Here is a 24,417-nt window from a genome sequence, read left to right on the forward strand (position 1 = left end):
CTGGCGATCGGGAAGCTGGGGAACAAAAAGCACTTAGCAAGCTGGAGATGGATAGATGATCAAGGGGCGGAAGACATTGTTCCAGAGCAGGTGTGCTGGCTCACACCTACAGGCAGAAGGAGTAAGAGGTGTTTAAAGTCAGTGTGAATTGTGGGGGGTGGGGAAGAGAGGCGGGAGGGGAGAGAGGGCGGGACAGAGATGGGGGCCCTCCCGCTCAGAAACAAGTATCCAGGTGTTAGTAATGTTTCATTGCTCCTCCTGGAAGGTCCCTGGTGGCAGCCCCACAAGGGGCCAGACTCTCCTTACTCTCAGCTATCCGTTTGAGACAAAACTCAGGATCCAGCCTTTCTTCATTACAGCGACACTGAACCCCCACTCCAGGGCAGTCTTGGGAGATCCACCCCTTTCAGCTCCAGGGCAGTCTCGGGAGATCGACCCCTTTCAGCTGGTAAATGATGTTTGAATCCCACCCAGCATTTCCATTTCCCAGCTGTGCCTTGGTTTCAACTCTTTTTAAGATTACAAATTGAGGGTCTGGAGAGATGGCACAGCAGTTAAGAGCACTGACTGTTCTTCCTAGAGGTCCTGAGTTCAATTCCCAGCAACTACATGGTGCCTCACAACCATCTGTAATGGGATCCAATGCCCTCTTTTGGTGTGTCTGAAGACAGCGACAGTATACTCATATAAATAATAAATACATCTTTAGCCAGGCGTGGTGGCGCACGCCTTTAATCCCAGCACTTGGGAGGCAGAGACAGGCAGATTTCTGAGTTCGAGGCCAGCCTGGTCTACAAAGTGAGTTCTAGGACAGCCAGGGCTACAGAGAAACCCTGTCTCAAAAAACCTAAATTAATACATCTTTTAAAAAAAAGTATTTAAAAAAAAGACTACAAATTGAACTGAGTGTAGTGGCTCCCACCTTTAATGCCAGCACTTGGGAGGCAGAAGAAAGTTGATCGCTGAGTTTGAGGCCAGCCTGGTCTACAGAGCTAGTTCTAGAAGAGCCAGGGCTACACAGACAGATCCTGTTCCCTCCCCCCGCCCCCCCAAAAAAGCCCAATTGGATTGAGGGGCCGTATCTGTAGGGTATGTTCAGGGGGCAGTTTGCTACCTAAATACAGGCTGGCAGTGCAGTTAGCATTTGAAAGTCATCAAACACCCTCTCTATGCCAGACCCTAGCTATTCTGAAATATGTATTGTTTCTGGCTGTGGCCAGAACACCTAAAGTGCACCACACAGCCAAGTCCTAGTTAACTGAGTCTGGTGTCTGAAGCAATCAGAGACTCCTCCCCTCATCCCCCCTCCCTAACTTCTCGTGACCACTCCTCTACCCACTTCTTCTGAGGATGACTTATTTAACCTCGGGGGATAACCTCACAGGATGAAGAGCAGAAAGTAAAATGATACTAGTGTGGAGCACAGCCTGGTGCCCTGGAGGGCCGGCCCCTGTGAGGGTGTGGGCAGGGAGGTGGGAGGATAGGCTGTTCACTGTGTCTGTAAAGCGATATTTACCTGCCTTTGACCCAGAACTCTCCTTTCCAGGAGCTAGCCATATGGGAGTAGTTACAGATTTTCTACAAGATGTTAAGGATGGGGATCTAAAGTGGGATCCATTGGCTGTGGCGTTTCTGAAAGTCCGAAGGTGGAAACCACTTCTGGCATCAAAGTGGGGAAGTCGGAGGAAGGCAGGCAGCAGCAACCTTCACTGACAGGAAGCAGCGGTGCTCTGGAGATGGGGGCTGGATACATTAACACAGGGGCTTCACTTCAGAGGCTCATCCTTAGCTACCCATGAGGCATTGCTCTAAAATCCCAGAACACTAAAGTAGCTTTTATAAGCTAGCGCAGTGTTTGCACGTAGCCTGCACACGTCTTCCATATACTTTTAAATTTCTTTGATGCTGGCTTGAACACAAGGGCCTTGTGCATTGTCATGTCCAAAGAAACCCAGGATAAGGCTCACTCAGTACCAGTGGCTCCTCCCAGCACCTCAGCCCTCACAGGTAGCTAAGGATGAGTTTACCTTAAACCTCTCCAACCCAGGGACCAGCTTCTCGTTCCTAGATAAACCTGACATTTCAGCCATGAATTCCCTTTGTTCTTGCTCCTCTCTTGGTCCTCAGCTTCTCACTGGGTCCATTGATCCTCCTCCTTCCCCCTCCCCCCAATCTCAGGGCTCCTGTTCAGTCTGGACTCTGGCCAGATGATGCCTCTAACTGTATCCTCGTATCTACAATTAAAACCTTCTTGTCAACCATACCTAAGCACTCTAATGCCCTTGTTTGCATTCATGCATGCTACAAATGTACTCTGCCATCAAGGCAACACACCCTTCCATGTACTTGTATTTTAAAAATTATTGTTGCATATGTGCAAATATGGTGTGTGTGTGTCTGGGTGTGTGTGAAGATCAGAGGACGATATAGAGTTGATTCTTCCACTGTGGGTATCAAGGATTTAACTCAGGCTGTTTTTATGGCTTTAAGAGCAAGTACTTTTTTTTTTATTATTTTACTTATTTTATGTATATGAGTACACTGTAGCTGTACAGATGGTTGTGAGTTCACTCTGGTTCAAAGATTATTATTATGTGTAAGTACACTGTAGCTGTCTTCAGACACACCATAAGAGGGCGTCAGCTCCCATGTGGTTGCTGGGATTTGAACTCAGGACCTTAGGAAGAGCAGTCAGTACTCTTAACCGCCAAGCCATCTCGCCAGCCCAAGAGCGAGTACTTTTACCTGATGAGCCACCTCCCTGCCTTGCTGCCTAGTAGTATTAATCTGGTTTTATGACTCAACACAAGCTAGAGTCATCAGAGAGGGAGCCTCAATTGAGAAAGTGCCTCCATAAGATCCAGCTGTAAGGCATGTCCTTAATTAGTGGTCAGTGGGGGAGGGCCCAGCCCATGGGGGATAATGTCCTCCCTGGGCTGGTGGTCCTGGGTTCTATAAGAAAGCAGGCTGAGCCAGCCATTTACAGTATGGTGGTGCACGCTAACACTCGGGAGGTGGAGGCAGGAGGATTGGAGTTCAAGCCCTTCTTCAGCTACACAGGGAGTTTGAGGCCAAGGGGGCCCCTTGAGACATTGTCTCAGAAACAACAACAAAGAACTATCCTTGACTGCGCATCATTATTACAGGGTCATTTTGTGTGTGTTCAAATTGTCCCTTGCCCATGTTGGGGGTGGGCAGGCCCAGCAGAACTTCTCAGGGAGGTAGCAGTTTGGCTTGTAGGGTCCTCCTGTGTTCAAATTAACATGTGTATACGTGGTTTTCTGTTTATCTGTGCTCTGAAACTTCCTAAAGATTGGGGGTGCAGGGGCTCGAGTGAGGGAGCAGCAGCTGGGAGTGCTTGTCCTTTCTTTGTTTTTTTGGTTTGGTTTGGTTTGGTTTTTTTGTTTTGGTTTGTTTGTTTGTTCTTCTGTTCAAGACAGGGTTTCTCCGCTTAGCCCTGGCTATCCTGGAATTCTCAGTAGACCAGACTAGCCTGGAACTCCGAGCTCCTGCTGCTTCTGCCTCCTGAGTGTGGAATTAAGGGCATGCCCCCACAACTTGCTGGCCTTGCCTCTGAAGGGTTAAGCTGTCTGCCACCCCCCCCCCCCCATCCCATTCCTTCTTCCATCCTTGGTGGCAGGGTCTACTGGAACTCAGTGTGCAACCTGGCCTTGAACTCCTGATTTTTTTTTTCCTGCCTCCACTCTTCAGTTCTACCGTTAACATATGCCACCATGCCCAGTTTGTCTCTTGGCTACAAGACAGGGTTGGTCAGATGGCTCAGTGGGTAAAGGTACTTGCCCTGAGCCTGATGGTCTGAGTTCAATCCCCAGGACCCACATGGTGGACAGAGAGAACTCAGGAGTTTACAGTGGCATATGTATCCCACCAGCACAACCACACACAAATTAAAACAACTGAATGAATAAGGTAATTTTTAAAATTCTTTTCTTCTTAAAGATATGTGAGTTCAAATATAAAATTGGGGCCAAACTGGTTGTTGGGATTTGAACTCAGGACCTTTTGGAAGAGCAGTCAGTGCTCTTGCTTCTTTTTTTTTTTTTTTAAAGATTTATTTTTTATATGTAAGTACACTGTAGCTGTCTTTAGACACTCCAGAAGAGGGCGCCAGATCTCGTTATGGATGGTTGTGAGCCACCATGTGGTTGCTGGGATTTGAACTCTGGACCTTTGGAAGAGCAATCGGGTGCTCTTACCCACTGAGCCATCTCACCAGCCCTTTTTTTTTTTTAAAGATTTATTTATTTATTATATGTAAGTACACTGTAGCTGTCTTCAGACACTCCAGAAGAGGGCGCCAGATCTCATTGCGGATGGTTGTGAGCCACCATGTGGTTGCTGAGAGTTGAACTCTGGACCTTCGGAAGAGCAGTCGGGTGCTCTTACCCACTGAGCCATCTCACCAGCCCCGCTCTTGCTTCTTATTAACTAAATTCTTTATCCATCCTAAGGGGACTTTGCTGCTTGATAACTAGAGGCTGGAGAGATGGCTCGGTGTTTGAAAGCACTGGCTGTTCTTGCAGAAGACAGCCAGTTCCTGGCACCAACATCCATAGCTACAATTCCAGGAGATCTGATGCCCTCTTCAGGCAAAAGGCATACACACACAGTGCAAGTGCATACACACAGGCAAGCCCCTCAGACACATAAAATAAACATAAACCTGAAGAACATATCAAAGCTGTGGTCTTTAAGCCTGGTGGGACACACTAGGGAAGGAGTAGCAGGCAGTCTCTGTGAGTTTCTGATCAGCCAAACTAGTGAGACACTGAAAAAAAAAAATCAAAACCAATCTGGCCTGAGCCAGCAAGAGGCTAATGGGTAGTATGGAAGTATCTGGCGCGTAAGCCTCACTGAGAGCCTGAGTTCAGGCCCTCAACCCATTAACGTTGTCCTTTGACCACCACACATGAGTGTTTTGCCTGACGTTGGTATGTAAACCATGTGCATGCCTGTTCCTCAGGAGGTCGGAAGGAAGAGAGCATCTTATCTCCTGGAACTGGATTTATAGATGGTTGTGAGCCACCGTGTTAGTGCTGGGAGTTGAACCTGGGTTGTCTGCAAGAACGAGTAGATTTAACCAAACTGAGTCGCCTCTCTGGTCCATCTCTTGGGTTTGGTTTTTGTATAGGGTCTTGCTCTGTAGCCCAGGCTGGCCTTGAACTCAAGATATCCCAGTCTCCATCTCCAAAGGGCTGGGAATCACAGGTGCTCAGAGTCACCTGGCTGGCTTACACGTGGATGTAATGATAAAAGCTCTGGGCCCCTCTGAGTATCATCGTGTCTCTTCTGTGAACAAAGAGAGATGCCTTTGGTCTCTCCTTCCTCGGAACTCTGCCCCATTTTAGCTGATACCGTGAGCAGCTCTAGCAATACTTCTAAAGGTTCTGGCATCTTGCAGGGCAATCGTGGCCCGCAGCACGCATGGAGTTCAGGATGGCTTTGTTCCTTCCACGGTGGGTTCTGGGAATTGATCTCAGGTCATCACAGTGCACAGCAATTGCTTCTCTCTGCTGAGCCATCTCCTTGGCCCGGTAGCCTATAGTTTTTAGGGCAAAAGCCAGGGTCCTAGCAATCCCATCAGATTCAGCAAGGCCACCTGGTGGTCAAGGTGTGGCCTGCCTGGTGGTTCACCCAGTGTGGTCAGAAATACTTGTCATTGCTCAAGTAGGTCAGTGGGGCTCCACGCTGAGCATCTCTGTCCCAGGGTGTAGTGGGGTATAATCTCCTATTCATAGATGATTATCTTCATCCAGGTGTTAGTCTCTGGGGGGGGTGTATGTATGTGTTGACAGGGTCTCAACCCTTCCTGCTTCAGCCTCCCGTGTGTCCAGACTTCAGACATGTGTCCCTATGACCCTGGCTACTTCCTTCCTTTGCTTTGTTGTGTAGCCCTGGCTGCCCTGGAACTGTTCTCTCTCTTTTTTTAAATGTGTGTAAATGGCTCTGTCTGCATGTACACCTGTGTGCCAGAAGAGGGCATCAGATCCCTCTTATATGACAGATGGTTGTGAGCCACCATGTGGTTTCTGGGAATTGAACTCAGGACCTCTGGAAGAACAGTTAGTGCTCTTAACCACTGAACCACATCTCTCCAGCCCAGAACTGTTCTTATAGACCAGGCTGGCCTCCAACTCAGACTCACCTGCCTCTGCCTCCCAAGTGCTGGGATTAGAGTCGAGTGCCACCAGGCTCGGGTCACTTCATTTTAATTCTGAACAACTGACCATCTGGTTTCTGGACAACAACTAGGTCTCTGGTTTTGTATCAACAGTGCCTAGTCCCCAGGATGGGAGCTGCCCCTGTTGGCCTGATCTGATCTCATGTGGGGAATAAGGGAAAGGGGACGGAGCTCGTGCCAGCAAACCCATTTAAAGCTGTCTCTCCTGTGGGCAGTGTCATGTCTTCTAAATCCTACTTGAGCTAATGTGTGAGCCATTTTTTCTTGTGTATGGAATGCCAGCAGACAACAGTCACTGTGACTTCCAAAGGAAACGTAAAAAACACAACCTCAGGAATCAAAAAGAGACCTAAATAGAAACTAGTACTTGTTAGAGGTTTTTTTTTTTTGTTGTTTTTTTGGTTTTTTTCTCATGAGTTTGACTGCAGATGCAGCAGTAGACAAAACTGTCCAGCCATGTCTTGTGTGCTCAGCATCTTAGATGATATTTTTGATGGACAGCATTGTGTCAGGACCATCCAATGTTCTCAATTTTATTTTTATTGAAAGTTTTATTTCTTGTGTGTGTGTGTGTGAGAGAGAGAGAGAGAGAGAGAGTGTGTGTGTGTGTAGGGCTGTCCGTGGTGATTGTAATCTGCCCTACATGGGTCCTGGAAACTGAAACTCCCTTCTTCTGGAACTGCAGGCAGGCACTCTTCAGCCCTCTGACCCCCATTGATGTTATTTTTAGAAATGTATGTGATTTTTTTTTTCTTACTTTGGTTTAACTTGTCTGGGTTGGGGAATGTGTAGATTAGGGTATTGCTGAAGCTCTGAGGGGTTCCCATAGAACAACACCTAGGAACAGGACTCAGCCTGACCTGGGCTGTATTATCCCAGGCTGGGGGAGGGGAGAGCCTCAGAGAAGCTGAAGTAAAAAGGGAAGGAGAGAGCCAGATGAGAGCTGGTTTCTTCTTCCTGATTTCACTGAGTGCCGACAACAAGAGCCATCAAGAACTTGACCCTGCACCACAGTGACTAATGTCTGCTTTTAAAATCACTATCGAGAGGTATGGCGTAGAATGGACAGTGTGTAGTTGGGTCTAGTTTGCTTTGCCTAAGGGTGATATCCATGAGCAGGGACTGCAGCTTAGTTCATTGCTTGTCTCGAATGCGAGAAGCCCAGGGTTCCATCTGTGGTGCTAAGTGAACCAGGCATGGCGGTATATGACTGAAATCCCAGTGCTTAAAGTTTAGAAGGATCACAAGTTCAAAGTTACACTCAGATATATAGAACTCAAGGACCAAAGAGACCATGTTGAAAATAATGACAAAATCAACTCCCACATGTCATCCTGTACACACACACACACACACACAGTGGCTTATACATGTGACATACACACGTGCCCACACATGGTTAAAACAGAGGACACTTCTAGATCAACCATGAGCTCATGAAAGGCTACTTTTCCAGAATTCTGCCCAGGTCATCAAGATCTCTCAGATTTAGCATTTCCCATAGTTCCATACGTTACCCTAGAAATGTCCATGTTCCAACACTCTTTGTTTCTGTGTGGCTTACATTACAAAATTACAGAATTCCAGCCCTCCCTGTATGCTCAGATACCTCAACAGAGCCCACATCTGCTTGAAAGGAACCCAGAGACAGATGGCAGACAGCCCAGTAGAACTCCAGACTTGCTCAAAAGAACCTCCGAGCTGACAAAGAAAGCAGAGGGCAGCCAGCCGTGGTGATGTACACTTTTAATCCCAGCACTCGGGAGGCAGAGGCAGGTGGATTTCTGAGTTCGAGGACAGCCAGGGCTATACAGAGAAACCCTGTCTCGAAAAACCAAAGGGGAAAAAAAAAAAAAAAGAAAAGAAAACAGAGGGCAGGGCTCAGTTCAAGACCCATGGACTTCAAACTTCTCACCATGGCCACATTGGGAAAGACCAAGCAGGACGAGAGATCCAGCAACAGACACCACCAAGTCTCATCTCTAAGGTATGACATGTGCTTTAGTTTGAAATGGAGGGAGAGTCGAGCAGCCCTTGTCAAGATGTGGTCTGGCTGGTTGTCTTAGTCAGGGTTTTACTGCTGTGAACAGACACCATGACCAAGGCAAGTCTTATAAAAACAACCAACATTTAATTGGGACTAGCTTACAGGTTCAGAGGTTCAGTCCATTATCATCAAGGTAGGAGCATGGTAGCATCCAGGCAGACATGGCACAGGCAGAGCTGAGAGTTCTACATCTTCATCCAAAGGCTGCTAGTGGAAGACTGACTTCCAGACAACTGGGGTAAGAGTCTTAAGCCCACACCCACAGTGACACACCTATTCCAACCAGGTCACACCTATTCCAACAAGGCCACACCTCCAAATGGTGCCACTCCCTGGTCCAAGAATATACAAACTATCACTGGTTCTGTAAGAAGTTAGGAGAAAAGCTCCCATCTCCCTTGTTGCTGGAGGGTATCCAGTCTGCCTCCTTCGCGGTGCTCCCTTCTGATCTTAGAATGGGGGTGGGGTAAGGTAGGGCAGTTTGGTTCAACCTGATTTTATTTCAAGTTGATTCCAGGAAAGGTTAGAGAATACCTTCTGTCTTTGTGCCTTCAACCAGAGTAAAAGAAATGATGAGCGCCACATGAGGCAGAAATGCCAGGCTTTGGAATTGTAACCAAAATGGTCCCAAGCAAGGAGCCCATGCTTTTGGCAAAAGCCCCTGTAATATCGGCACATCGTTGAGAACCGTGGGCTCATTCTGGGGAGCTAGGGTCCTGGGAATTTTATGACTGCCAGATCTGGCCCAAGCCAGTCACTTTTGGGTTCTTGTCTTGGGAATTTAAAAAATAAAATTGAAGGACCACAGAGGGTGAGTTTTAAGAGAGAGGGAGGGAGGGAGAGAGCCATTTCCTTTGAGTTAGGAGTGAGCTAAGCAGCCACATGGCAGGAAGGTCACAGAGAGAGGCTTTCAGAAAGAGTAAGAGGCTCGGAGTGCCTGAAAAGCGAACTTAAGTTCTGACTTATTGGGAAAGAACTTCAGGGTGGGTGGGGAGGAGTATGCTTAGGAGCAGGAATTCTAGGAAGGAGAAGTACGTTATCTCAATAAAGCGGTAATTATTCCTCCATCTCTTTTTTTTTTTTTGGTTTTTCGAGACAGGGTTTCTCTTTATAGCTCTGGCTGTCCTGGAGCTCACTTTGTAGACCAGGCTGGCCTCGAACTCAGAAATCCGCCTGCCTCTGCCTCCCGAGTGCTGGGATTAAAGGCGTGCGCCACCACGCCCGGCTATTCCTCCATCTCTTTAGTGAGGTTTAGGGTTGATGGACTACTTTGGTAGGGGTGGTCCTGCCTTCCTAAGAAGTGACCCTCTAGCCACGTGGTTAACCTGCCCAACCAGACTGACTCTTAAGTTTTGGGTAGCTTGCAATGCTTGCCTCCAGGCCAGAGGAATAGCTTTTCCTAATGGACAAGCTTTCCTTGACGGACTTCCACAGAGACCTATCCAAAGCTACTGAGTACTTATTCCTGTTTCAAAGACAGACTAGGAGTGCTTTCAGCAGCTTGAAGAATTCTAGAGGCCATAGGGAGGTCATGGCCTCCTGCAGCAGATGGCACAGGGCCAAGCCACAGCAAAGTCAGGCCTTACAGCTGTGACTGATTGGCGCACTGGTGCTTAGCCGTGAGCAAGGCCTAGGTTCAGTCTCCAGCACTGGAGAAAGATGGAGGGAGGGATAGTTCTTCCAGAATAAGCACTCTAGATGATAAAAGGAAGTGACCTGTGTAGTTGGAACCATTTTATTTCTTGGTGGCACAAGATAATAAGAGTACACCTTTTGAACACAGCTTTATTAGATAAGTGTCAATAAAAAGAAAGCCCAGCCGGGCGTGGTGGCGCACGCTTTTAATCCCAACACATGGGAGGCAGAGGCAGGCGGATTTCTGAGTTCGAGGCCAGCCTGGTCTACAGAGTGAGTTCCAGGACAGCCAGGGCTATACAGAGAAACCCTGTCTCAAAAAAAAAAAAAAAAAAAAAAAAAAAAAACAAAAAAAACAAAAAAAGAGAGCCCAGTGACCCTTCATCTTGGTTATCTTTGCACTTTATAAACACACTGAACCCTCAACTGTTTGGTTCTTAGCTTTTACCCTTGCAGGAGGAGATGGTGCAGCCAATGTAAGGAGTCCAATTCCTGCTTGCTTTCTGGCTCTCTGGCCAGGTGTTGGGGATGGGGAGGAGGGGCCAGGGGTGTGGGTTGGTTGGTTTTGTTTTCAGCTTTGCCAGGGTTTGAATCTTGGGCTTCATGCATTCTAGGCAAGTGCTCTAATCAATAAAGCCATGTCCATCCTGGCTGACCTGGAACTCACAGAGATCCACATGCCTCCGGAGTTTCTGGGACGCTAGGCTTTGATATTTGATAACTGATAAATGTTAACTACGGGTGTAACTTCCCTAGGCTAGAGGTTAGCCTGGAGTTAGCATGAGCTTTGATACTTAACCACAGACATAGAGACACAGAGAGCCAGGGGCAAGGCAAGTAGCTTTTTCCATAGGTTCTCGAGGAGCCCTAACTGTAAGCTTTTATCTATCCACCAGCAGTCCTTCCAAATTTAGCCTGAGCTGAGGGATTGGGACCTAACAACTGGGTTGGAGTGTTTTCATGTTTCTTTTCTTCTTTCTTAATTTATTTTACATTTACCTATTTATTGTGGGGCTTGGGCATGCTGTGGAGGTCAGAGGATAATGTTCGGGAACCTTTCCTTCTGCCATGTGGGTTTTAGGGCCTGAGTTCAAATTTGGCAGGTTTGAGCTTAGCATCTGTGATGGTTTGTATATCCTTGGACCAGGGAGTGGCACCATTTGGAGGTATGGCCTTGTTGGAATAGGTGTGACCTGGTTGGAATAGGTGTGTCACTGTGGGTGTGGGCATAAGACTCTCCCCCCAGTTGTCTGGAAGCCTTTAGATGAAGACATAGAACTCTCAGCTCTGCCTGTGCCATGCCTGCCTGGATACTGCCGTGCTCCCACCTTGATGATAATGGACTGAACCTCTGAACCTGTAAGTCAGCCCCAAGTAAATGTTATTTTTTTTATAAGATTTGCCTTGGTCATGGTGTCTGTTCACAGCAGTAAAACCCTAACTAAGACAGAAGTTGGTACCAGAAGTGGGGTATTGCTGTGATAGGCCTGACCATGCTTTTATTTGAAAGAATGGATGTTGGGACTTTGGATTTGGAAAGCAGTGGAATGCATTAAATGGGGCTTAATGGGTCATCCTAGTAGGAATATGGAAGACTTTGTTGCTGGGAGTAATTTGAACTGTGTTGACCTGGCCCATGAGATTTCAAAGGAGAAGAATTTCAGTATGTGGCATAAAGATTGTTTTTGTGGTATTTTGGTGAAGAATATGGTTACCTTTTGCCCTTGCCTGAAAAGTCTGCCTGAGGCTAAGGTGAAGAGACCCAGATAAATTGCACTGACAAAAGAAGTTTCAGAAAAGCCCAGCAGAGACTTTGTTCTCTGGTTAAGTCTTATGAAGAGAAGTTTGAACAAACATAGCAAGCTTAGAAAGGAAAAATATAAAAATATATGGTTTGAGTATTAAAGGGGTACCAGGAAGTGAAATGGAGCAAAATCCTGTGTTCTAGGAGATAACACATTAAGGGAGTGGGACCTTGGGGCAAGATCCTACCCAGCTAAATTTAGATCCAGGCACGGTGGTACACACCTTTAATCCCTGGAGACAGGCATGCTCTTCTCTGCGTTCAAGGTCAATCTACAGAGCAAGAACCAGGATAGCTAATCTTAGGTAGTGAAGGATTTGGAAAACATAAAGCCAGTGATAATGTAATAGTACAAGGGGGTCATGTTCTAGTTCCTGTAAGCAGCAAAACTCGGCAGCTTCAGCCATATGGCTCTGGCTCTAGAGTTAAGAATGAAAGGAACTAAGACACCTAGTCTACTCAGGCCACACCTGCTCCCATCTCCCTCTTAGAAGTGAAGTTTGGGACAAGCAACGACTGGGGTTTTCTGAGATCCTCGCCCCTGGGTCCCTGTGCACCCGTCGTCTTTCCCGCTTCGGTGTTGTGGATGGCGATCTCTGTGCTTTCAGACATGCTTACATGGATGTGAGAGTTTGGGTTTTCTCTGTATCCTCAACTCTGAAGCTATAATGTGGTTTTCTTTTTGTTTGTTTGTTTTTGTTGTTGTTGTTGTTGTTGTTTTTGTTTTTTTTTTTTGTTTGTTTTGGTTTTTCGAGACAGGGTTTCTCTTTATAGCTCTGGCTGTCCTGGAGCTCACTTTGTAGACCAGGCTGGCCTCGAACTCAGAAATCCGCCTGCCTCTGCCTCCCAAGTGCTGGGATTAAAGGCGTGCGCCACCACACCCCGCTGTGTTTATTTTTTAGTGCTGTGTTTGATTCCATAGGAGAGGGGTCACAACGAAGCTATCCTTTCATTCCCGTTGGGACGGAGCCTCCTCTCCTCTCCACTGCTTTTGGATAGCGGAGAATAGCAAGAATTTTGAGGAAAGAAGAGCGGGGAGTGGGGGGGTGGGATGAGGGAAAACCTTGCCATTATATACAGTGTGGGGCGCCGTGTGTGGGGAAATAAAGGGGGTGGGAGAGGTGACCTACATCCTGCCAGAGCTCCAAGGCTCTGGGCAGGCAGAAGGGGGACTGCTGTGTGCTCTCCACACTGCTCATGTGGGTGTCTGGCTATGGGAAGCCATGGAACCCCAGTCTGTGGAGGGTGGAGAGGGAACAGTCTGGGGTCTCGGGGCCTCAGGGAGGCCAGAGATAACATGTTCTCAGTTTAGGACATCCCAGACATCGCTGTATGTCTTGGAAGAACTGAGAACAAAGTGAGGGCTCTGGGGGTGGCTCTGTCCAGTCCCGCGGCTGAAAGGAGAAGGGGACAGGGTGAGAAGATGGTTCCCACTCGGGGGTCTTTGGTCCAGCCTGGTGGCTGGAAATGCTGAGAGGCCTTCCTGTGGGAGATTAGACCCGGCTCTTTAGGAAAAGGCCTATTCTATCGTTCTAGCACAGAGAGGTGGTCTGTGGTTTTAGAGCTTTATTGTAGGAGAGAGAGAGAAGGTAGAGAAGTAGAGGCCGGCCATGGCCAGGTAGAGAGAGGGGAAAAGGGAGGGAGAGAGGGAGCAAGAAGGCTAGAGAAGCAAAAGAGGGAGGAGGGGGCCAAGCAGCCTCTTTTATAGTGGGCTGGGCTACCTTGCTGTTGCTGAGTAACTGTGGGGAGGAGCACACCTGGCTATTGTCAGGTTAACTGTAGGGGGTGGAGTCTAGCCAGAATGCCTGGAGCTTGGGACATTGTCTACATGAATGATATTCACAGGATTATGGAGTTGAGGACTCAAGAGATGTCAGGTGCCTGTGTCTGGGAACGTGGCTCGCTGTTCAGTCTCTTGTAGAGTTTTCTAATGGGTCTCTGGGGTAAGCCTTGCTTGACCAGAACACAGACTGCCTTTTGTGGTCCCACAATACAGGATAAGTGATGCCTGGGCAGATGGAGCCTATCATCATACAGGAGGATTGGGGAAGGTTAGGAGGGCCAGGATGCTAGCTTTGAGATGTTTAACAAGTACCTATAAATAAGGGTTGGAGGAGTCTGGTGGCCAGTTTAGGCTTTAATATGTTGATAGACAGCACAGGTATATGTCAATAGAGAGCTGTCTTAGTTTGGGTTTCTATGGCTATGAAGAGACACCAGGACCACAGCAACTCTTATAAAGGAAAACATTTCATTGGAGCTGGCTTACAGTTTCTGATGTTGAGCCGGGCGTGGTGGCACACGCCTTTAATCCCAGCACTTGGGATGCAGAGGCAGGCGAATTTCTGGGTTTGAAGCCAGCCTGGTCTACAAAGTGAGTTACAGGACAGCCAGAGAAACCCTGCCTTGAAAAACCAAAAAAAAAAAAAAAAAGTTTTTGATGTTGGGCCGGAGTGATGGCTTAGTGGTTGGGAGCACTGACTGCTTTTCTGGAAGACCCGGGTTCAATACTCAGCACGCACATATCATCTCACGGCTGTTGTAACTCCAAGATCTGACCCCCTCATACAGACTTACATGTGGGCAAAACACCAATGCACATTAAAAAAGAGTAACTTTCAGGGGTTTAGTCCATTATCATCATTGTCAAGAAGCATGGGGCACACAGGCAGACGTGGTGCTGGAGAAGGACCTGAGAGATCTACATCTTGACTATAACCCATAGTGGGCATGCCTCCACAGTGACACACTTCCTCCATAAGACCACACCCACTCCAACAAGACCACACCCCCTAATAGTGCCACGCTCTTGGCCAAACATTCAAATACATAAGTCTATGGGGAGGGGGTGGGTTATACCTGTTCAAACCACCACGAGGAGCCATATGTCCCTTCTGCCAGCAAGGGAAAAAGATGCCTTTTGCTGAAGAGATTCCCAAGGCATGCTGGCTTTTATCTAACTGCCGGAAATCCTTCTGTCTTCCAGCTTGAGCTGAGTCTAAATTCAATTTTGGATCAAGTCAATGTCAGTGGACATGACATATTGTTTGTTTTTTTTAGTCGGGGTCTTCTATCTCAGCTTTGCAAGCAAAGATGACCTTGAAGGTCTCATCTTCCTGCCTCTGCCTCCCAACTGCTAGAATCATAGGCGTGTGCCACCATGCCTGTCTTGTGTGGTGCTGAGAATGGACGGAATCCTGAACTGTATGCGTGCTAGGCCAGCACTCTACCAAGGGAACTGCTTTTACAGCCCAGCCCCTGGGTGGGACTTCTATCCATTCTTCAGGCATGTAGTATCCCTGGAAGCAAAGTGGAATGGGAACCCTCTTTCCTTTGCCCTGGGTGAGCCCCTGCCCTGGGCCTCCTACAGCTCCCTGGAGCCTGGGGGCCAATGAGATAGACTCTAATGTACAGGCGAGGAACCTGAGGCTCAGGGAGGTGACTGGTCTTGTGGCATGTGTCCTGTACACAGCCCTCCTGGGAAGGGATATTGAAGTGGACTGGGGGACTCCGGGATACCTTAGTCTTTGTCTAAGCAGGGGAGAAGGCAATGGGAAAAGGACCTGACTGGACTGAATTGGAGGCAACTGAAACCATAGAGTTGGAACTGTATTCTGACCATTCACTCTTGAGAACTGGGAGGAGAATATTAAAAAAGAGGGGCTAGTCCTGATCAGTGGCATACTGCTCAACTTGAAATTCCCTAACCTTAGAGACTGCCCCAGTAGCTCTCCTTTCTCAGCCCTCCCACCTGTCACTATAGTCTGTGAGACCTGTCTATCTATCTGTCTGTCTTTCTTTTTTAAAGAATTATTTCGGGGCTGGTGAGATGGCTCAGCAGGTAAGAGCACCCGACTGCTCTTCCGAAGGTCCTGAGTTCAAATCCCAGCAACCACATGGTGGCTTACAACCATCCGTAACGAGATCTGACTCCCTCTTCTGGTGTGTCTGAAGACAGCTACAGTGTACTTACATATAAATAAATAAATCTTTATTTATTTTATGTATGGGTATGGGAGTGCACTGTCACTGTCTTCAGACACACCTGAAGAGGGCATCAGATTTCGTTTTGAGCCACCATGTGGTTGCTGGGAATTAAACTCAGGACCTCTGGAAGAGCAGTCAGTGCTCTTAATCGCTGAGCCATCTCTCCAGCCCGAAACCTGTCTTTCTGGCAGGGCTCTAGACACATACCATGTTCCCCAAGCAGGTAAGGCTCAGAGCCTCCACCCAAACTGGGGCTTTGTCTTGTCCTTCCTGGGTCCCATGTCATATGCCAGCAAGACTCACCCCATCCAAGCCCGAGTTCCTCTGGTGGCCTGAAAACCCCAGCAGTCTTGCCCATGGCTCACTAATGAGGCTACCACCACCACCAGTCCCTCTTTGCAAGGATCTCCTGGGACTCCCACTGTACGGCCCCTGCTCAGCTACACAGGCTCCATATCCCTGGTTCTCCTAGGTGTGTCCCACGAAACCCTGTTTAGTTGTTGAATAGAGTCTTCTGCGTTTTTCTTGTACCTTATGAGAGGACCCCTGGTTGGGGCTGCATATCCTGTCTGCAGAGGCCTGGGGAGGGAATAGGTAGGGTACCACACATAGGAAGCCTGGGTGGGGACCTTGCCTGAGTGACCATCTCTCTTCTTGTGCCTGTATTCCCATCAGATCGCCTGACTCTCCGTTGGCTCATTCTGTTGGCACTCAGCCCAGAGGCAAGATCTATGGGGTTCAGTGTGGGCTGCATCTGACCATCCCCATGACACCATCTTGGCTCCTGGTCAGCCAGGGAAACAGATGGAGGTACATCCATTAAGAGTGTTGCACTTGAGTTGGAAAACAGTGCTGGACCCGGTGCCAAGCTCTGTCTCTGCCAGCCTGTATTTCTGCCCAGTTTCACTGCCTACAGTGAATCATAGAGAGATCTGATAACAGGGAGCCGGGGTAAGGCTTAGAGCAGCAGTGTGACCAGTTAATACACTACCTGAAAATAGCTCCCTGCCCTAGGGAAGGAAGCCTAGGGGTACCGGGGAGGTAACAGGGACATCCCAGGCTCTTCTGACAAGGGCTAGGACTTGGGGTGCAGCTGCAAGGCCCACCCAGTGGGGGATGGGACCATGCTTTGAGTCTAAAGTCACATGGGTATTGAGCTGTGGCCAACTTGGCTGGGTATATAACTTCTATTCTTGGATCTTCAGCTGGGGGCCAATGATACCAAACATGGTCTGAGTCTAGCACCTTCTAGCTGTGGTCAGGCACACCTTACCCCACCTCAGGCCTGGTGGTCGGTCTCCACCCTATGCCATGGTCTTAAATACTCAAGGGCTATACTCTGCTGATGGCTGTCCATACATCCATCTACCTGTAGTCCTACTGGGTTCCCAGTACCCAGGGAACAGAGGAGGCAGATCTCTGAGCTCCAGGACAGCCAGGGCTGTCTTTCTCAAAAAAAATAAATAAATCAAAATGCTTATGACCAAAATAGCCTCATTCCCCAAAGGAGGAGGACAGAGCTGGTGACTTCCCAGGGTCTGTCTCGCTATGGGCTCAGCCACACACTGGTTGGGCTCCCAAGGAGCTCACTGACCTTGGTTCCAGCCTCACTCACTCCCTGATGCTCTTGTTCATTTAGCACCCCCCCACCCTGCTCAGCCACTGATCTGCTGGCTCCCAGACTTCCTCACGTCTTGCTTCCTTCACTGCCTCTCCTACCTGTCCAATAGGTTGACAACACCTATAGAGCTGGATAGGATTCCAGATGCTAAACAAGTACAACAAAATATAAATTACTGAATGAGCTGCTCATCCCAGCAGGAAGGGAAGTTGGGAGCCGGATCCTGAGTTCGAGGCTAGCCTGAGCCACTGCCTCAGAGACGACGAGAAACACAAGGCTGAGATGTTAGCTGAGTTGGTAGAACGTTTGCCTTGCTCACGTGAAGCATTGTGGAAGGAGGATCAGAAGTTCAAGGTCATCTTTGGGCTATATAGTAAATTGGAAACTAGGACACTAGTCTGTTCTCCATGAGTTGCTCAATAAAACAACATATCTACCTTTGTTAGGTGTCTTAGGGTTTTATTGTGACCATGATGACTTTTTTTTTTTTTTTTTAATGAATTAGTGCTCTGTCTGCACATACACCTGCGTGCCAAAAGAGGGCATCAGACCCCATTATCGATGGTTGAGCCGCCATGTGGTTGCTGGGAATTGAATTCTGAACCTTTGGGAGAGCAGAAGGCTTAACCACTGAGTCATGTCTCCAGCCTGAACATGGTATACTCTTACAAGGAAAGCATTTAACTGGGGTTGGCTTAGAGTTTCAGAGGTTTAGTCCCTTATAGTCATGGTGGGAAGCACGGTGGCACACAGACAGATAGGATGCTGAAGAAGGAGCTGAGAGTTCTACATCTTGATAGGCAGGCAGGCAGGGAGAGAAAGACACTGGGTGTGGCCTGAGCAGCTGACCTCTACCCCACCCCCAAGTGACACAATCCAACAAGTCCACACCTCCTAATATTGTCACTCCCTATGGGCCTAAGGGAGCCATTTTCATTCAAATTACCATATTGGGCTATTTCTAAATAATTTACCTGTACAGTAAGCACAGTGTTTTGGGATAAGTGCTAGGGAGAGTAAACCAAAGAGGAAGGCAGGGAGCTCTAGAGTGAGGTATTCGAGGCTTGAGGGCGAGTTAGGAGTAGAGAGTGAGCCATCCAAGCAGAGAGGGTGGCAGGTCCTGAGGCAGCATATTGAATTCTGAGACACTCGAAAGACAGATGGCTTAGATAGATAAGGAGCCAGGGAGAGGGTGGTGTGACAGAAGGCACAGGTATAAGGCATATACAGGGCCAGGGGGACCAGAGTATCTTAAGGTCTGTTCAAGGCCATTTGAACTTACTATAATAGCCTAGGCTAATCTTGATCCTCTTGTCTCATCTTTGTAGTGATGAAAACATAGTTTGGTTGGCTTGGTTTGATTTTTCTTTTTTTTTTTTTTTTTTTGGTTTTACGAGACAGGGTTTCTCTGTATAGCCCTGGCTGTCCTGGAGCTCACTTTGTAGACCAGGCTGGCCTCGAACTCAGAAATCCACCTGCCTCTGCCTCCCGAGTGCTGGGATTAAAGGCGTGCGCCACCACGCCCGGCTGGTTTGATTTTTCAAGACATAGTTTCTCTATGTAGTCCTGGCTGTCCTGGAACTTCCTCTCTTTAAGACCAGGTTCATTTGGAACTCAGATTCACCTGCCTTGCCCTCTTAAGTGCTGAGATTAAAGTCAGATTAAAACATTTTTAAAGCCGGGCGTGTCTATTTATTATTTATGAGCACTCTATGACTGTCTTCAGACACAGCAGAAGAGGGCACCGGATCCCATTACAGATGGTTTTGAGCCACCATGAGGTTGCTGGGAATTGAACTCAGGACCTCTGAAAGAGCAGCCGGTGCTCTTAACCGCTGAGCCATCCCTCCAACCCCCCAGATTAAAACACTTTTAAGAGTCATTTCATGTATATGTATTTATCTCTCTGTGTGTATGTATGCATGTGATTGTAAACAGGGCCAGAAAGGGAGGGGGTACTATGTGTCTTAGAGGTGGAGTTGTAGGCATTTGTAAGCCACTAGTTGTGGGATCTGAACTCCTGTCTGACACAGCCACCTTCCTTAGTACCTCCCATTGTCCCTTCCAGCCTATGGTGCCAACAAAGGTGCAGGCTCCTACTGACCAGTGCCTCCACCATCTGACTGCTCTTCCCTTCTCTTCCTGATGCCCAGCCCAAGTGTCACTTCACCCAGTGAGTTCTAGTCAATTGGACTGACCCTGTTTCTAGACAGTGTTCCCACAGGGCTGAGCATAGGCAAATGTTCTCAGTTTGACAACAGGGCCGACCTCTAAAAGCCAGAGCTGAGTGGCTTGCCCTTCTGGACGGGAGGGAGTGGTTGCTGACGGCCTCTAGCTGTCTTGGACTTTTTTGCCTTCCATCTTTTGCAGGTGGGCGTGACAGGCCTGAGCATGAGAGGACAAGCCATATACTCCGGTTAGCACAGAAGACTAGTTCCTAACCCAGTGTGCGTGTCCAGGATGCCTGCAGGCTGCTAGGACTCCTCACCTCCTTGTCATGGACTGCCCAGGCTGGTCAGTAGCTCTTTATCCTGGACAGAGTTCAGTATGTTGACTCAAACCCCATCCCTGTGAGATGATAATTCCAAGAGTCCTGGAGGGACTCAGTTCTCAGTTCCCAGTAGCATCTACCTGACTGGGTCTAGTCCTGTGACCTCTTTCCACTCAAAATTTCTGGTTTCTAATGTCCAAATAATGTGCAATTGGCCGGGTGGTGGTGGTGCATGCTTTTAATCTCAGCACTCGGGAGGCAGAAGCAGGTGGATCTCTGAGCTCAAGGTTAACCTGATTTCTGGTTTATTAGAGCGAGTACCAGAACATCACATCCAGGGCTATACAGAGAAATCCTGTCTCCCAAAACAAAACAAAACACACACACAAAAACCAAACAAACCAAAAAAGCCCACAAAACAGATGCAACTGTCCTCTGGAGTGGCCAAGGGTCTGAGGGGTGTGACTGCAGCCCAGAACATGCAGCAGGTATGGTGTTAAAGTTCAGGTTATAGGGCAGAGTTCATCCAGCAAACCAGATACACCCTTAGCTACAGTCTTCCAGGGCCAGCTATCGCCCCAGAGAGCCCACCCCGCCCACTCCTCCCGTGCACATCCTGTCACTCTCTGCCTGGGGACAGCATGAGGACTATAGACTGTCCATTTCCTCATCCTTAAGGCAGAGGCGAGAAGAGGCAAGGACTAACCCGGTCAGGTTGCCTGTAAGGGTTTAACAGGTTTGGATGTGTGAAATGCTAAATGTATTGAAAGAGCAAACGTAAGAAGCAGTAGAGCATGGAGGCTGAGGCAGGAGGATCACGAGTGAAAAACCAGCCAAGTCTATCTAGTGAACTCCCATCCTCACCAACTTAGAAAGTCCGCCAGGTGTAGTAGCACACGCTGCTAATCCTGTAGAAGACCTGAGTTTGGTCCCAAGACCTATGTTGGGTGGCTCATATCCACCTGTACCTCTAGCTGCAAGGGATCCAATGTTCTCTTTTGGTCTCTGCAGGCATCTACAGGTGTGCACAATGCCCACCCCACCCCACCCCAGTAATTAAAAATGAAATAATTTGAGTCTAAAGAGCTGGTCCAGTGGTTACAAGCACTGGCTCTCTTCCAGAAGGCTCGGGTTTGATTTCCACAACCCACTTGACGCCACTCACAACCTTCTGTTTCCAGTCCCAGAGGATCCAGTGCCCTCCTCTGGTCTTCAAGGGTACTTCATGCCTGTGGTACGCCGATAGACACACAGGAAAAACACCCATGCACCTAAAATAAATAGTGATATCATAAATAAATCCTTAGTGAAAAAGAAGCGCATGGCCCAAGTATCCTTCCATCTCTATCCCCTCCAGGGTTGGGGTTCTAGGCGTGCACTGCTGTTTCTGTCTTTTCCACGGGTTCCCTGGATCCGAACCCAGGTACTTATACTTGGACATTTAACCCACTGAGACATCTCTGCAATCCTAAGCCCAGGTCTTCATGCCAAATGTGTGTGAGGCATTTAGTGGCCTGTCTTTGAGTAAGCCAAAGCCTGTTGTTCATGGAGCAAAAGGGTCAAAGGACAAGCTACCACCCCAATACCCAGAAGAGGCAGACTAGGTCAGGCAGAGGGTGTTATGTGGCAAAGTTATTGCTTCTGACTGCCCTTTTACATGCTAGACTCTGGCTGTACACTCTGAGACACATCGCTTCTGGTCCCTAGGCATTCTGTTCACAGGTTTATTACACAAGGGGCAAAAAGGACCTTGCCCAGACCCCGCCTACAGCTCCCATGTCACAGATGAGCAGCCAGCCTGCCACGGTGCAACTCATGCCACTTGGGTCCCAGAGACCCTGGGCTTTGAAATATTATCTTTCCCTGGCGTCGGTAGGAAACGTGTTTCTTGAGGGTCACAGATGCCTACATCTGGCCTACCTGAACCGCTGGTGCTCATGTTTTGCAGACAAGTCAATCTTTATGGGCATCTCCTGTTCCCATCTGGAGAAGACCATGTCCAAGCCCTCCGACTGCCTGCTGCGAATGCTCAGGGGCACCCCCAGACAGCGGGTCTTCACCCTCTTCATCATCAGCTTCAAGTTCATGTTCTTGATCTCCATCCTGATCTACTGGCACACTGTGGGTGCACCTAAGGACCAAAGACTGCCCGTGGACTTCTCCTGCCCCCAGCTGGCCTTTCCTAGAGTCTCTGCCCCAGGCAACATCTTCTTCCTAGAGACATCAGACAGGACCAGTCCCAGCTTTCTATTTATGTGTTCTGTGGAATCAGCTGCCAGGGCACACCCTGAATCTCAGGTGGTTGTGCTCATGAAAGGGCTGCCTAGGGACACCACAACTCAGCCCCGGAATCTTGGCATCTCTCTTCTGAGCTGCTTTCCTAATGTCTGGATACGACCTCTGGACTTGCAAGAACTGTTTGAGGACACACCACTGGCCACCTGGTACGCGGAGGCACACCACAGGTGGGAGCCCTACCATTTGCCCGTACTGTCTGATGCTTCCAGGATCGCACTCCTCTGGAAGTTTGGTGGGATCTACCTGGACACAGACTTCATCGTTCTCAAGAACCTGCTCAACCTGACCAACACGCTGGGCATCCAATCCCGCTACATCCTCAACGGTGCCTTCCTAGCCTTTGAGCGCAAGCATGAGTTCTTGGCACTGTGTCTACATGACTTTGTGGCCCACTACAATGGTTGGATTTGGGGTCACCAGGGCCCCCAACTGCTTACCCGAGTCTTCAAGAAGTGGTGTTCCATCCAAAGCCTGGAAGAGAGCCATGCTTGCCGTGGGGTCACTGCCCTGCCCCCCGAGGCCTTCTACCCCATCCCCTGGCAGAACTGGAAGAAATACTTTGAAGACATCAGCCCCGAGGAGCTGACCCAGCTGCTCAATGCCACCTATGCTGTTCATGTGTGGAACAAGAAAAGTCAGGGTACACACCTAGAGGCCACATCCAAGGCTCTGCTGGCCCAGCTACATGCCCGCTATTGCCCTACGACACATAGAGCCATGAAGATGTACTTGTGACAGCCCTTCAGGCTGTAGACATATCATATCAACATTGTTACCGCCTTTCCAGGGAGGCAAGATGAGCAGACAGGAAAAAGGGGACTCTGAGATGCTGCTGTTGACTTTAGAGGAGACCAAGCTGGCCTGGGGAACACTTGCCAGTTCTACACCTGCCCCTCTAAGCCAAAGGGAGACCGATGGATACACTTTGTCCGGTGTTCTAGGCTGACCAGTGATTACAGAATTACTAACATCTGGGGCCTTAATGGGCTAGATCACAAGAACACTAAAGAGCATTCTAAGGTAGCTGGAAGACAGCTGGTTAGAGGTGGGGTCAGGAGTGGAGCTCTGAAAACTGAGGGAAAAGGACTTGGCTCTCTCAGCCTCATGAGCCCAAGGGGAGGGGCAGAGCTCCCTGGGACCACCATCTTTCCTCCCCTGGGACAGTGCTCTGAAGATCTATCACAGCCTGTTCCAGTGTTTGGGGATGTGGGAAATTTTTTTTTTCGAAACAGGGTTTCTCTGTGTAGCCCTGGCTGTCCTGGAACTCACTCTGTAGACCAGGCTGGCCTCGAACTCAGAAACCCTTCCAGTGCTGGGATTAAAGGCGTATGCCACCACTGCCTGGCTTATTTTTATTTTGGTTTGTAGAAATTCTTTAGGTTTTTAAAAAGGAAAAAAGGGTTTTAAACTCCCTCCCTGTTGTAGACACTGGGGGCTATAATAAAAGTGACTCACCAACATGTAATGCCTCATGGTCACATAGTGCACTTGTGAACATAGACTTCTGCACACACTGTTCTACAGATGGGAACAGGCTGGAGAGTGGCCATTTCATTGGGGTCACAAAATTCACTTGGAGAGGCTGCTCTCAGAACTGGGTGGCTGGCTGACGTGGTGTGGGAGCAGCTTGTGGTCCTACCTCACTTCTCAAGGCTCACAAATAGCCAAAGTGGAGTTCTAGCCTGCTTGGAACCCTCAATAAGCCTAGATTTATTTTAGCCTAAGTGGGGCTTAGTATAAACAACAAGGCTTGAGAATAGGTGCTAGCCGCAGCCAAGCCTGGAAGGGAGGGGACCCCGGCCTCACCTTGGAAGTCTGGCCAGGCTACTGGTAACTTCTGGAAGTGTCCTGCTATGCAGTACTAGGAACATCTCTGCAGCCAATGCTGATTCTTCTCTTGGATGGCTGGGCAGCCCCATGGGGTGGGAAGCCAGGAGGCTGCTGGGAGCTCTGGACTTCTCTCCAGCCTCTGTGTTCTGCCTGCGCTCGGGCAGATGAGCTGTCTGGTTCCAACGGCATTCAAGAGCAGATGAGAGGTTTTTGGTGAAGACAACGAACTGTAAGCCAATTATGTCGCTAGTCAATCATTGAAAAGGTCTCAACTGTAGAGGCTGGGGAGACAGCGCATCCATTAAGAGTGCTTTTGGCACTTTCCCAGAAGACCCAAGATTGACTGCCTAAGTTTGGTCAGACATTCTGTATGGCAGCTCACAACTGTGCTGTAACTCCAGCTCCAAGAGATCTGATGTCTTCTGGATTCCACTAGCTCCTGAACACACACGTGCACATACACACATGTACACACACGAATCTCTATAGTCCAGGCTGTCTG

General features: G+C 48.7%; 1 protein-coding gene across 12 annotated transcripts in view; it reads left to right on the top strand.

The window, feature by feature from the left end:
• The window catches only part of A4galt (alpha 1,4-galactosyltransferase (P1PK blood group)), a 49,702-nt gene extending 26,157 nt beyond the window's left edge, over positions 1-23,545 (top strand). For 4 of the 12 annotated variants that reach the window (XM_085831735.1, XM_021183442.3, XM_021183444.3 and 1 more), the window contains exons 2-4: positions 16,351-16,485; positions 19,667-19,810; positions 21,736-23,545. In XM_085831735.1, coding sequence (XP_085687861.1) covers positions 21,750-22,820 — 1,071 coding nt within the window. In that variant the 5' untranslated portion in view covers positions 16,351-16,485; positions 19,667-19,810; positions 21,736-21,749 and the 3' untranslated portion in view covers positions 22,821-23,545. Of the gene's footprint in view, positions 1-7,042; positions 8,190-16,350; positions 16,486-16,604; positions 16,627-19,364; positions 19,470-19,666; positions 19,811-21,735 lie in introns of those variants that run through there. The other 8 variants (XM_085831740.1, XM_021183445.3, XM_021183446.3 and 5 more) reach the window with 5 other exon arrangements.
• Positions 23,546-24,417: the final 872 nt, after the last annotated feature.

The sequence above is a fragment of the Mus caroli genome, unplaced genomic scaffold (assembly GCF_978045245.1).
Source record: "Mus caroli unplaced genomic scaffold, Mus_caroli_1 scaffold_16, whole genome shotgun sequence".
Classification (NCBI taxonomy): Eukaryota; Metazoa; Chordata; class Mammalia; order Rodentia; family Muridae; genus Mus; species Mus caroli.